The following is a 13681-nucleotide window of genomic DNA, read 5'->3' as shown; positions in this document are numbered from 1 at the left end:
TTCGAATTCGGACAAAACAAAGGTGTTGTTTTTAAATAGTACATCAAACAGTATTGTATAGTTATTAGTAAAGTACAGAAGAGTTCATTACATGCGTCTCCCATCCATGATTGACTAAAATACATCAATTCCTCCCGACGCCACGCTCATTTAGATGCTTGTTCTCATGCTCGCCTCTGTTCCCTTGCGGGCCGGCGAGGTCGGCTCCCGGGTGCCGGAGGATGGGCTTTCCATTGTCATAATGGTCATGGTCATGTTGATGTCGATTCCGACTCCACAGGTTCCATCCCGTTCCCGATCCAGCTCCTCTCTTCCCAGGGCCACACCTTGGCGATGACCTTGCCCTTGATAAGGGCCATGGGCAGGGGGCCGAAGTGACGCGAGTCGCGCGAGTAGGGGAGGTTGTCGCCGACGACCCAGCAGTGACCTTGTGGGACCTGATATTTTGGGAAAGGGGAGAGAGCGTTAGCTTCTCTCTCTCCCTTGGCTCTCTCAATTTTTTCCCTATCGCCAATTCTCTCTTTCTCTCCCCCCTTGAGAAGCAAGATTATATATACCAAGAGCGATGCCCCCCAAAACAAATTATAATAATAGTAATAATAATAATCGATAGGAACACCACAATTCGAGCAGGGAACCCAAGCTTACGTACGAGTCCAGCAAAATAGATTCGAGAGAATGAGGAAAAGGAAGGCAGGCAAAAGAGGCGAAATAGTAAGACGATTGAACGAATGAAACGTACCTGTATCATAGCCATACTACCCGTTGCTTCGTCGACATTATTTCCTAACGGCAATGGCGTTCCTCTCACGACGTAGTCGCCAGCCAGGCCTACTACACGCTTGATGACGCGCTCGCCGGGTCCGACGACGCTGTCGAAGCTGATCACGTCGCCGACCTGGAGGTTACGGCCGCGGCGGTAGGAGCGGTCGATTAGGACATGGTCGTCTATCACCGAGAAGGTGGGGACCTGGAAGGGGGTTGGATGGTTAGTTGGTTGTCGAGGAGAGGAGGAGGTGGAGGAGAGAGATTTCTGTTGGTATTGGTAAAGACGATATAGTGGGTGGGTAGGTACCATAGAAGCACCTTTTGTTGGGGCCGGATAGATCCCGTATTCATAGTAGACGTGGGCGAGGAAGACTGTTTTCAGCGCTGCGGTGGCAACGCGAAAAGGGTGGCCGGCGTAGAAGCGGATCATGGCATCTCTAGATTTTTACGATGCGTCTGGTACGGGTTATGTTGTCTCGTTTTCAATAAATGTAGGTGAGCGAGGGATTGATATGTTGACAAAAGTGGGTCACGTTTTAAGCTAGCCCGCCGCTTGAGCTGGAAGCTTGGACGGAAAAAGCTCCAGGGATTTATTTTCTCGGCTAGCATATATTTTTGAGCCGCAACCTCTCGTCAACGACGCCACCGCGGATTCGGCATCTGCAACGAGTGATTAAAGGCGGGCAAAATGCGGTCTTCGCGATGCGTATCGAGCATAGCTACAGCTCTGCATAAAATCTTCATCCTCCCCCTTGAACACCGGCAATCGCAATTCGCCATCCGAACAACATCAACATCCTCCACCTCCTTCCACTCAACCCTTCTCTCGCCCCCGCCAATCCAATACCAGCAACGCCGCTACGCTTCAAAATACAAGGCCACCGAAAAACCGACCACGGCCGAAAAATCCCGTTTGCCGCGCGACGACGAGATCAGATCTTGGTCCGTCAGCCTCGTCGACGAGAACGGCCGTCTCTGCGATCCGCGCCCGACGCACGACGTCCTGGCTACCATCGACCGCAAGGTGTCCACGCTCGTTGTTGTCGTTCCCGCTGATCCGCATACGCACGCTCCGCCGATATGCAAGATCTTTAACAAGCAGGCGCTGCGCGAGAGCGAGACGGCCCGGCTGAAGGCTGCGAAGGGGGGCGGTGTCACGACCAAGACTATGGAGCTGAACTGGGCGATTGGGGCAAATGATCTTGGGCACCGGATGGGGAAGTTGAAGGGGTGGTTGGAGAAGGGTTGGAGGGTTGAGGTTTTGGTGGCTGGGAAGAGAAAGGGGAGGAAGGCTAACGAGGAGGAGGCCGAGGGGGTTTTGGGCGCTGTGAGGGGCGTGTTGGCTGAAGCTGGAGGTAAAGAGACGAAACCTATGGAAGGGAAGGTTAGTTTGGGAGAGGGAAAGGGGCTGGGTACTGTGACGTTATATTTGGAGGGGAAGGTTAAGAAAGAGGGAGCTGAGAAAAGTGGCGAAGCTGGCGATGCTAAAAGATCCAACGAAGAAATATCTGTGCAAAAGGTAGTCGAACAGGAAATCGGGATTGCGAGGGCTACGGGGACAGATAATGATAGGAAGGAAGACAAGGGGATCAATCTCAATGGAGAGGGCGATACTGCTGGGATGTCTACTGAAGGAACGATTGTACAACCGGTCATTGCAAAGGAGTTTGCAGATGGGCAGGGCAGCGAGGCTGATGATGCTGAGAAGCTTACTGAGAAGCTTACTGAGCAGGTTGCTGTGGAAGGGGTAGTTGAAGAAGATATCACACAGGATTTTGAAGAGGAGCCTGCAGAAGAGACGATTGGAGAGGACCTCACAGAGAAGGTTGCAGAAGGCTTTACAGAGAATGTTGCAGGGGAGGTTACAGAAAGGAACATGGCTGAGGGAGCTACTACGAAAGACAGTGACTGGAAGCGGGGTGGGGAAATTAACCTCAGTCGGGAGAGCGATGCTGGGCAGAAATCCCTTGAAGAGATGTCTGTGGAAGCAATGGTTGCAGAGCAGGTTGCAGAGGGGAAAAACAGCGAGGCTAATGATGCTGGCAAATTTCTGGAAGAAATAGCAGCGAAAGAGGCGATCCCAGAGGCGATTTCAGAGGACAGTCTAGAGGCGATCTCAGCGACAATTCCGGAGGTGGTCTCAGAGTCGATTCAAAAGCCGGATTCAAAGTCTCTTTCAGAGGAAGGTTCAGAGGTGATATCAGGGACGAATTCAAATACGATCTCAAAGACGATACCAAAGGCTCTTTCAGGGAAAATACCAGATAAGGTTCAAAAAGGGGCTGCAAAGCAAGCTACATATAAAAACATGGAAGGGGGCTGGGCGCGACAGCCCCGTCTGTGGAACAAGACGCGGAAGAACAGCAGCGCGGCTGGAGATTCCGGATCGCGACCGATATGAATAATTTTTTCGGTTACTCTTGATGGACTGTATTATATTTTGTTAATAGAAAAAGACGATAGGTAAGAACTTGTATGAAAAGAGATAGGGGAGGATCTGTATTTATACCTGTAAATCAATGTCCATAGAAGATGGAGGTAAATGGGGAAGAGATATCTATCTACTCACATAGACTCAAATCCTCTTCGTACTAAAACCATGACCAAGACTTAGCCTGCGGCTGATAAAATGCTTAGAGGAGAGAGATATAATGTATGTACATATCTATGTGTACTAATTGATTCCCATCTGTCCTTGTTAAAGATACAAAAAGAGAGAAAGGAAGAAAGGAAACGCATGCTTACAACCACTTATCCGTATTCCAGTCATTTCTTTAATAGCTTCCTTTATCTTAACACGAGTATCCGCAAAGGCCATAAGGTCACCGTTCAGATTCTCAGATTCCCTTTTCTTGTAGTTTCCAAAGCTTACGATAGTTTGTCCTGAAGTATTTGATATTGGTCGTTAAAAGCGTGCTTAAGGTCGGATACTAATGACATTCTCTCTGACATTCTATTGGGTCTGGGATAGGGATACCTAAGTCCTTGGCAATAAGAGATCGACAGATGTGCATAGAGAATTGCAAGGTCTAATCGATAGCAAAGGAAAAGATATTTTGTATTAAAGCATATGAGTTTGAGCTCATTCAATGACTAATCATCATGGTATTGATAATTCATCCTGATTGTGCCACCTTCGAAAAGGATGCAAGACCCGGTGGTTATCACCTTCCTTTAATGTCCAATTCATCGAGCCAATTCATAGTAGCACTCGAGTACGTTTTTAGATCGTCTACTGAATCAAAGCATTTGGCCCTTAAATTCAGATAATCTTGCTCTATCACTATCGCTGGGATAAGCATTTGCATTTGCAAGACCTCCGCCTCTATATATGAGATGCGTAGCGCTGTGAAAGGGTCTTCCGCAAGTCCTTTTTGCTGGATATAGTCCAGGATGACTTCGTCGCCTTGGTTCCATAAATATTGCGGAGGCTCGGGATATGTGCTATGATAAAAAGGGATATAGACTTTGCCGATACGTTCTAAATGCATCGAATTCGCTTCGATAGCACAATACCAATTCCCTTCTTTAACCCCGAAACCAGGGTACTCTACTATTCAGATTATTAGCTCCGCGTTATAGAATAAAGACTCTATATAGATTAGAGTTACTTACCTATATCAAAGCCAGTTCCTAGTCGCCTGCTTGCGGTTTCGTCTACAAATAGCCTATTGTCTTCATTAATGCGCTCGGCTTGGTCCTATGATTCGCGTAATTAAATTAGTATAAGCTTAAACCTTTATACCACGGTACAGGCCTAAGTATTACCCTTCGAGGGTGCCTTAAAAGTTTAGTTTCCACTTTAAGCCCTTTGTTTTCCTTACCCTCGAGGGGTAATACTTACGCCTGCGACGTAGTAGAATCAAATAAAACTTACTTCGGGAACTTTTGCATAGCCGATAACTATTTGTTGATTCCATCTTGAGTGATCTAGCGGCTCCATCGACTTTCTCTTTACTCCTTGAACTTTGTTAAAAAGAGAGCTGAAAGCTAAGAAGATCGCGAAGATAGATATCAATCGAAGCATAATGTTTGTATATATATAATGCGAGTTTGACGAGAAGGAATAAGTCTTCAAAGAAAAGGAATGATAGATTGGATTTATAGAAAAAGAAAGATAATGATGAATTAGTTTTTGAAACAAGTGCAAAGAGAAATATATATGTCTTAAAATTCGTATTCGTTTACGAAATTTCTTCGTCGGCTATAATTAATCGTGCAGCTAATAATAATCAGCTTTTTAACTACTATATAAGCTTATTAAAATAAGGCGCGGGGCTATTGATTCTACTCTCCCCCCCTATGAATAAATGTCGGACCCAGTTTAGGCTTATAAATCATAGAGCGGTGGTTTCTTAATGGCTCAAAGCCTTGTCAACTCCACTATATAGACTAAATACCGGTTCAAAGATATTTTTCAAAGCTGAATCCTTATAAGTTGATTGGTTTAAGCCTTGGTAAGATCCCTTGCGAAATTATACTTTCGACATTTATTCATGGGGGGGGAGAGTATAAGATCGACGCACGGCTTGTATTAGCAAGGACTTAAGCTTCAATTAATAAAGATTTTTTTTAATAAACCCTTGCGTAAAGCCTAAGGTATTATATTGGTCTTTTTATCTTCAATAGTATATTAAAATACCTTAATACAATCAAATTTACACTTGGCTGACTATTAATAACAATGCAATCTTCTTTTAAAAGATCAACGTGATCACTTATATAAAAAGTCTATTATTATTCCCTGGCGGCCCTCCGCCAAAGGAGACCTTGCTTCGCCCGGTCGTGGTGCGAGGCTGCCTTCCGCATCGATTTTCTATAAGAAATACTCTTTAAAAGGATGTAAAGAAAATATGATGCTTCAGCCCGGCCGCAAGCTAAAACTTACGGCCCTTCGCAAGCTCCGGGGTAAGTTTTCCGGGCTTCGCGGTGTAATATTCGTAGCTATATAATCTATAATAATAGCTTTTTTTAGCGCGATGCAGCTAGCTATCTCATGAATATTTATATAGTCTTTTTCTTATAGAATAGCCTTTTTCCGCGCGATGCAACCAGCTACTTTTCGAGCATTTAACTTATAGCAATAGCTCTTTTCAGGTCGGTGCAGCCAGTTACAGCCCTTTTTAGCTCGATGCAATTACTTAAGTATCTTTCAAGCATTTAATTTGTAGCAACAGCCCTTTTTAAAGCGATACAGCAAGTTGGTTTTCGAGCATTTTTTTTTTTTATTAGTTAGCTATTTTTCAAAAGAAAATAGTTCATAATAATAGGTTTTAAAAAAAAGTCGATTAAAAAAAGTCGATTAAAAAAAGTCGATTAAAAAAAGTCGATTAAAAAAAGTCGATTAAAAAAAGTCGATTAAAAAAAGTCGATTAAAAAAAGTCGATTAAAAAAAGTCGATTAAAAAAAGTCGATTAAAAAAAGTCGATTAAAAAAAGTCGATTAAAAAGAATCGATAAAAAAAAGTCGATTTCAATCGCAGAAATGCAAATCTAGCCCGTTACACTCGCAAGATCTATTTTTTTTAATATTAGTAAGCGCTTAATCAAGTTTTTGGTGTTCTTCGATAGCCTAAGCTTAAATGGATGCACCTAATCAACGTCACTGGCGCAGGTCAGGTGACCTTTTTAACAGTTTGCGGTCTTAGCCAGGATCCCCATTTAGCTCAACATTACCTTAATAAAGGCAGGTAGGGGGTCATTTGAGCGGTCCTCTGACCCTTCTTTATATAAGACGGTTATTAAACTATTTAAAATCAGTACTAGTTATTAATCAAGAATAATTCACCTTTTTGATCGTCCCCGAGCTTAGAACCGTCCTATGGCCGTCCCATGGCCGTCCCCGTCTATATTTTTAAAACAGGCTTATTAGTAAGCTCGTTTTACAAAATTGAAATAGTTCGATGACCATTTTAAAGAATATATAATTATAAATAAAAATTGTCTTTTAAATAAAATTGTTTTAATAATAATTTAAGAAGTTCGACGCCAAGATATTTCTCGGTATCGCTGGTACGGCTTATATATCAACGCTATAATTTTTTTATAATCGAAATCGATCGTTTTAGCAAAAGTTTCCCCACGTACGACGGCTTCCCTCATAGCCCTGGTAAAGAAGGGGTGTAGCAATATGAGGGGGGGTGTGGTAAGTGGATTAGGTAGTACAGGGTAGACCAGCAAGTAATAAAAAGATTATTTGCTTACTAATACACGTTTTCAAGGACGGTTTTAAGCTCAGAGACGGCCATGGGACGGCCATGGGACGGCTATAGGACGGCCATAGAGTCTTAAACGCTCGAAGACGGTCTTAAAACGGTTTTTATACGAAAAGACGAGTATTTAAAAAAAACGATTCAATCGAATAAAATAGTTTTATTTTAGCTACGATTTAAATAATTTAAATCGTTTGTTTTCAAATTCTATTTATTCTTAAGTATAGGCCTAGGGTGATCTACCAGCCATGCCAACTTATTAAAATCGTCCCTAAAAGAGATGGTTATCGGACGATCAGCTGACCGTCTAAATGCTCCTGCATTCCCCTTTAAGGTATATCAGATGATTCCAAGCATCTACGTGAAGTGAGGATTCATGGCCAAGATTTATAAGTAGCTGGCACGTGCTTTTTACAGGGGTTATGAATATCCCGCCCGCGCTAAGAAACATTACTGCAGCCTCATGCTCGAAGTCAACATCTCGAGCCAAAGTACAATCGACACTGCACTATTCGAAGTCAAGTCGAGCCCTGCTTCTCGGATCAACCTGAGAACACATCCCGACAAGGAACTCAGTGTTGAATTTTCAATATCACAGATTATTCAGTCAATTCTTGTGTGAGTCACTTTCATGAAAGCCAGAACCCCACGTCTCGCAAACATCTCCCAAGACTACTACAAATTCCCCAGCGATTTTACGAATGAATCATTAAACTTGACACAGGCAATTGAGCCCCGTCGAAGAGCAGAAGCTCTGTGAACATCAACTATTTCAAAATGACATCTCCAGACCCAATAGTCCCCGAGCCAGCTTCGTCCGAGCCCCATGCACCAGCGCCACAGGAATCGCAAGGCGAAAACGGAGGCGAAAACGGCGCCGCAAAACCCGTAGCTCCACCAAAGACATCTCCTGATGCAGGCGTGACCGTATTAACACCTGCCGAGCTGAAGAAGCAAGCAAAGGCCGAGAAAGCAGCTCGGAGACAACAGGCGTTGGAACAAAAGTCGGCGGGAGGTGCACCACAAGCCGCTATACCAGCAGCAGCAGCACAGCCATCGAAGGGCGAGTCACAGAAAGGAGCCAAGACACAACCAAAGCGGCGTCTTTCGGCATCAACGGATATGAGGAATTTGCCGGTTAGATCGCCGCAGAAAGTTGCGCCCATTGTGCCTGTGGTACCTAAGAAAGAAGACAAGACTGTGGAGTTCTTTAGGCACTTATACAAGGCGCGGACTACGACGATAGCCGGCGCGAATAAGGATGTTCATCCAGCTGTTTTGGCTTTGGGGCTGCAGATGAGCAACTATACTATTTGTGGGAGCTGCGCGCGGCTTGTCGCGACATTGCAGGCATTCAAGAGGGTGGGTGTTGGCTTCTAAGCCGTATTTTCCAATGCAAGAAAATCCTGCTAACAACTCTAGGTCATTGAATCATACGCTACACCACCTGGAAACTCACTTACACGGCATCTTACATCACATGTCCTCTCACCACAAATCGAATACCTTGCTTCGTGCCGGCCGCTTTCGATATCTATGGGAAACGCTATCCGGTGGCTGAAGCTCGAAGTCTCGAAAGTCGATATCAGTACCCCGGATTCCGAGGCCAAGAAAAATCTATGCGAGGCTATTGATGGATTTATTCGAGAGCGAGTCACGTTTGCCGATCAAATCATCACTCGCAGCGCTGCGGACAAGATCAAAGATGGAGATGTGATTATGACGTATGCGAAAAGCAACATCGTCCAGAAGTCTCTGGTCCAGGCGCATAACGATGGGAAGAAATTCAGAGTCATAGTCGTAGACTCGAGACCATTGCACGAGGGGAAGCATTTGGCAGCAGCTCTGGTTGGACTCGGAATGGACGTCAAGTATTGCCTGATCAACGGAGTAAGCCACAATATACAGGATGTCACGAAAGTCATGCTGGGAGCTCACGCCATGATGAGCAACGGCCGGCTGTTTTCGAGAGTAGGGACTGCTTTGGTGGCGATGGAAGCTAACGAGGCCGATAAGCCGGTCCTGGTCCTTTGCGAGACAATCAAGTTTACTGAGCGAGTGGCTTTGGACTCGATCGTTCACAATGAGATAGCTCCAGCGGATGAGCTCGTGATACCCGGTGGAGCTCTCACAATCTGGGAGGACATCAAGAAGCTGCAGCTCTGCAACCCGATGTTCGATGTTACGCCTGCGGAGTACATTCAGATGATTGTCACGGAGTCAGGGAATGTGCCACCGACATCGGTGCCAGTGTTGCATAGATTGGGAAATGAGAGACAGTAAGCTGGCTGTAGCATTTGATCAAGGAATGGTCTATCGGTACATTGCAGTGGATTTGGTATTGCGATGATCTCATTCGATTCGTATGGTGTAAGATAGTGTAATGAAACTGTCTCGCCCACTGGCTCCGATCTGATGACTTGTTTGTGATTGCATCTGCTAATCACCCCAACATTGAGGTCCTTCATCAGGGGATCATATCTCACCCATCTCAAACCGTAGCAGCCAGCCCCATAGACTTCATACACAACCCCTACTCTATCCCATTCCTTCCCCTTCCCATTCCCTTCCCATCACTGTCCCTGTATTGTTCCAGCGTGTCGTTCCCTACGCCTCAGCACCAGCCGCCGCCTCCCTCTCCGCCCGCCTTGCTCTCTTCTCCAACAGCGCCGTTCTCCTAGCCCCCAGAATAGCCTTCTGCCTCTCATCCACGCCCGTCATCCAGTATCCGAAGCTGCCCCCAACGCCGGCGAAGAAAGGGTACGCCCAGAGTGACTCCTTGTTGAAGAACGGGCGCATCTCGATGCCGAGCTGCCAGAAGCGTGTTGCGAGGCCTGGCGCACACACACACACACAATCTATCAATACACTGGGAATCTTGGATTGGGGAAGTGGTGGGTGGGGGGGGGGATTGTAGGAGCGGAAGGAGGGCGTTTTGAGGACGTACCGAAGCCGGCCCAGAAGAGGACTTTGGACATCTTGAACGCGCTCTCGTGGTGTGATATGTATATCTGTATTTTTGGGGAGAGGTTTGGCCCCAAATTGAGACGTAGATGCGTGGTTTAGGGGCGTAATTGGCTTTGAGGGCATTCAATCTGTCAAAAGTGAGGTTCGAGGTGAAGCTCGGCCGGGGTAGCATGCTAGTCGTTAGTTACTCTAGTGTTACTTGGCGTCGGGAGATACTTTGTGCGGCTCTACTCTACATAATTGCAGCATGCTTCTACAGCTCATCACGATTCACGACACGCACCCGATTCCACGACCTTGCAGCGGCTGAAGCTGAAGCTGAAGCAGGGAATGGCAACTACCATGACCTACCAAAAAGATGCCGCTGAGAGCGGTACTACGGGCCCAGTGAGGAAGAAGCTCAAGACGAGCGATATCCCGCTCTCGAGCGCGACGCGTCAGAGCATCGACGATCTGGCGCACAAGTTCAAGAAGAAGGGTGGCTACGACAGCTTGCGCAAGCAGGTGTGGGAGGATCTGGAGAAGAGTGTAGGTTCCCTCCCGGCACGGCCTGCAGGCCCACCAGGCCCGGATCTAACTTTCCACTCCGGGAATGCAGGATTTCGAAGCCGAGTTCCAACAGAACCTGATCAAGGTCGCCGAAGAAGAGATCGAGAAGAACCCCTCCCAGCTGCTGAAACTGGATCGCGGGAAGGCGGCTGCGCTGATCGAAGGAGCCGTTGATCGAGCGGGCGTGTACCAAACAGCAGAGTCGCGCATCGATGCGTTGATCGATGCACACCTGGAGGAAATTGAGACGGGGATCCGGGTGCTGAGGAAGGAGGATGTGGGTGAGGAGACGGCGCTTATGGAGCACGCTCGGGGTGGGAAGACGGATGAGCAGTATGCGGAGGATGCGAAGAGGAGGAGGGAGGCGAGAGAGAAAGTGAGGCAGGAGGCGAGGGAGAAGGAGTTGGCCTTTCTTGATGAGAAGAGGAAGGAGGAGAGAGCTAGGCGTAAGGAGGAAGAGAGGAAAGCAGAGATGGAGCAGGAGAAGAGGAGGGCTGAAAGAGAGGCTCGGAGGAAGGCTGAAAGGGAGAGGGAGGAGGAGAAGAGTAGGGAAAGAGAACGAGAACGAGAGAGGGAAAGGGAAAGAGACAGGGATAGGGAGCGGGAGAGAGAGCGGGAACGAGAACGGGAACGAGAGAGAGATAGGGATAGAGAGAGGGATCGTGGCAGAGACAGAGACCGCGACCGCGAACGAGACTTGCGCGATTCGCGAGACTCACGAGACGATCGATATAAGAAGTCTGACGAACCAAGCCGACGCGATTCGACTCGAGACGTCAAGGAGGTTTCAGTCAAGGAGGTTTCAGTCAAGCCGGAGTTGTCAAAGGAGGAAATCGAGCGCTTGGAGCAGGAAGCTTTGAACGATCTATTGAAGGAGGGCAAAAAACTATCGCAGCGGTCGAGACACCAGTTGGAAATCGAAATCGATGAATCCCTGGCACCACCCCCAAAGAAAATCGCCCCAGCTTCTGCGATTAACGTCGATGTCAAGAAACCAATAGCCCCCCCAACTGGACCCAAGGCTGATGCATTCAAGACGCCCTATCGTCCCTCTGATAAGTACGACGATCGTTATGACCGGAGAAGGAGCCGTAGCCGGGACCGGGACCGGGACCGGGACACGAGGAGATCCAGAAGCCGGAGCCGCCGCCGCGACAGTAGGGACCGCACCTATCGAAGAGATAGCAGAGAAGATCGCCGTCGACGTTCTAGCCGAGACCGCAGCCTATCTCCTGATCGACGACGAAGCTACCGCTCAGACAGCCGCCACCGTGACAGAAACAGCATCCGTGACCGGAGCCGAGATCGAGTAAGACCTGCTAGCCCTCCCCCACGAGACTCTGAATTGGAAAGATGGAAAGTTGCTGAAGCCAAGAAGCGCGAAGAAGAAGCTAAGAGGTGGAAGGCCGACCAAGCTGCCCGTGAGAAGATTCCCCCGCTGCCTGGATGGTCCGAACGCCCGAAACGGGAGGAGACGCCTAGGCGGACTGACGATGCTCGAGTTACGAGTCCTGTGTCTGCACGGAAGAGAGAGAGTTCTCGCGAGAGAGGAAGAGATAGGCGTGGCTCGAGAGTTAGGAGTCGGTCACGGTCCTCCAGACGCGGAAGCCGGATCGAGAGGTCGACGAGCCCTGCAGGTATCGATCGATACATACCTGGAGCGAGCAGTAGCCGGAGCGCTCGTCGAGATAGTACTGTCAAGCGAGAGAGAAGTCGAAGTCGGGACAGGGATGCTAAAGATAGAGACACCCGCCGATCTCGTGAGGAGGAGAAGTCTCGTCGACGCAGCCGATCGAGAAGTCGGAGTCGCAGACGAGATAGAGATCGGGACCGGACGAGGGCTAGGTCGCGAAGCCGCAGTCCGTATATGAGGAAGGATAGAAGAGATCGCAGCCGTTCTCGGGACAGAGAAAGGGATAGGGACCGCCGACGCGAACGATCCAGAAGCCGCGATAAGGATCGTGATCGCAGGCGGAGTGATCGCAGCCGTAGTCGGGGCAGTAGGAGGGAGTCTAGTCGGCGGGATTAGGATTCTCTCGTGGGTATGTGTAAGATACATGCATTCTGAGACCGTGGACACAAAGCGCTTTAGCTGCCAGTGAGAGATCACGAGATACCTCTAGAATAGGTGCCTTGAATGAACCAGATTCATAATCCAAAGTCATTGTGGTTTTATAGGTAGTCTGCCTCAGACAGCCTGCCTCCTAAGAACTAATTTCAGACATGGGTATACGGTATATAGTTCCTTCTCTAACCTCCTATGCTTTCCTCCGTCTGTTTTGCTTTTACGTCCGAAATGACATTTCTCGAAGGCTAGCTATCTATATTGTGTGTGTTCATCAGCACGCTCTCTGTGCTTGTCTATGCGGAGCTTGGGGCGAAAAGTAAGTTGTATGGGAGCAGTGTTGATTATGGTACCTCGGCACCTTCTATCAATAATCATTTCACGCCCTGTCACTTTCTCTGAGTACTTTTTAATGGAGTTTTAAAGAATTTTAGAAATGAATACTGTATACGGACAGCTGGGCAAAGTGGATTCAAGAGGAATCAGATAATGTCCGCTAGTCACTAGTACAAAGTATCAGAGTCTGTACTCGACTTTGGTCCAAACCTGTCTCATTGTGTGCATTCTTTGTGTGCATTGTTTACGATTCTGCACATTTCCCTTTTTCATAGGATCCCGCATAAGTCTTATGTTTTCTTTGGCCAAGACAACAAAGACCGTTGAACTCGACTGACAAAGTAGCTCTGGCTTATGCAAATCTTCTACCATTTGCTGAACGAGAACATTCTCGAGGTAAAATATTGCCACATCTTGATGGATTCTCCTGGAACAGCAGATGGTTATACAATTGTTGTCTTGATGGACCAACTTCAGGAGGAGGTATCAGACCATGGCTCTTTTCGATAAGCAGCAGGATATGGATTTGAGGCATTTTGAGTCGGAACAGTCGGTACCACTAGATTTGAACTTTGCATTTTGCACGTTTCCTGATCTGGACTCGAGAACAGTAAGGCCACACTAGTGGAACAGCGCTCACCTCACCTATATAGGAGTCAAGAAACACGGTACCACAAGTCCCAATATTAGCAAAACCATCCGATTCATCCAGCGTCTCTATTCTCTCACGCATACATACCGAATTCCATACCACGAACTACTCAGAAGAAGTAGGCGGCGACGAG

General features: G+C 47.5%; 5 protein-coding genes across 5 annotated transcripts; 3 read left to right on the top strand and 2 right to left on the bottom strand.

The window, feature by feature from the left end:
- Positions 1–251: 251 nt before the first annotated feature.
- Positions 252–1198, bottom strand: L3040_002558 (uncharacterized protein; the record flags this gene model as incomplete). The annotated part of the gene is made up of 3 exons (XM_007290626.1): positions 252–437; positions 743–970; positions 1076–1198. 3 exons carry the CDS (start codon positions 1196–1198, stop codon positions 252–254), a joined length of 537 nt encoding a protein of 178 aa, XP_007290688.1.
- A 258-nt stretch (positions 1199–1456) lies between these two features.
- On the top strand, positions 1457–3169 carry L3040_002557 (uncharacterized protein; the record flags this gene model as incomplete). Its single annotated transcript, XM_066155596.1, has 2 exons — positions 1457–2870; positions 3033–3169. 2 exons carry the CDS (start codon positions 1457–1459, stop codon positions 3167–3169), a joined length of 1551 nt encoding a protein of 516 aa, XP_066012582.1.
- Positions 3170–7756: 4587 nt separating this feature from the next.
- On the top strand, positions 7757–9262 carry L3040_002556 (uncharacterized protein; the record flags this gene model as incomplete). Its single annotated transcript, XM_007290629.1, has 2 exons — positions 7757–8341; positions 8402–9262. The coding sequence occupies 2 exons, from the start codon at positions 7757–7759 to the stop codon at positions 9260–9262; spliced, it is 1446 nt and encodes a 481-aa protein (XP_007290691.1).
- Positions 9263–9586: 324 nt separating this feature from the next.
- Positions 9587–9957, bottom strand: L3040_002555 (uncharacterized protein; the record flags this gene model as incomplete). Its single annotated transcript, XM_007290630.1, has 2 exons — positions 9587–9813; positions 9927–9957. 2 exons carry the CDS (start codon positions 9955–9957, stop codon positions 9587–9589), a joined length of 258 nt encoding a protein of 85 aa, XP_007290692.1.
- A 331-nt stretch (positions 9958–10288) lies between these two features.
- Positions 10289–12366, top strand: L3040_002554 (uncharacterized protein; the record flags this gene model as incomplete). Its single annotated transcript, XM_066155595.1, has 5 exons — positions 10289–10474; positions 10545–11040; positions 11218–11586; positions 11630–11804; positions 11874–12366. The coding sequence occupies 5 exons, from the start codon at positions 10289–10291 to the stop codon at positions 12364–12366; spliced, it is 1719 nt and encodes a 572-aa protein (XP_066012581.1).
- Between the last annotated feature and the right edge of the window lie 1315 nt (positions 12367–13681).

The sequence above is a fragment of the Drepanopeziza brunnea genome, assembly GCF_022702325.1.
Source record: "Drepanopeziza brunnea f. sp. 'multigermtubi' strain 214-2 chromosome Unknown ctg3, whole genome shotgun sequence".
NCBI classification, from domain to species: domain Eukaryota; kingdom Fungi; phylum Ascomycota; class Leotiomycetes; order Helotiales; family Drepanopezizaceae; genus Drepanopeziza; species Drepanopeziza brunnea.
This window is presented reverse-complemented; position numbering and strand designations above follow the sequence as displayed.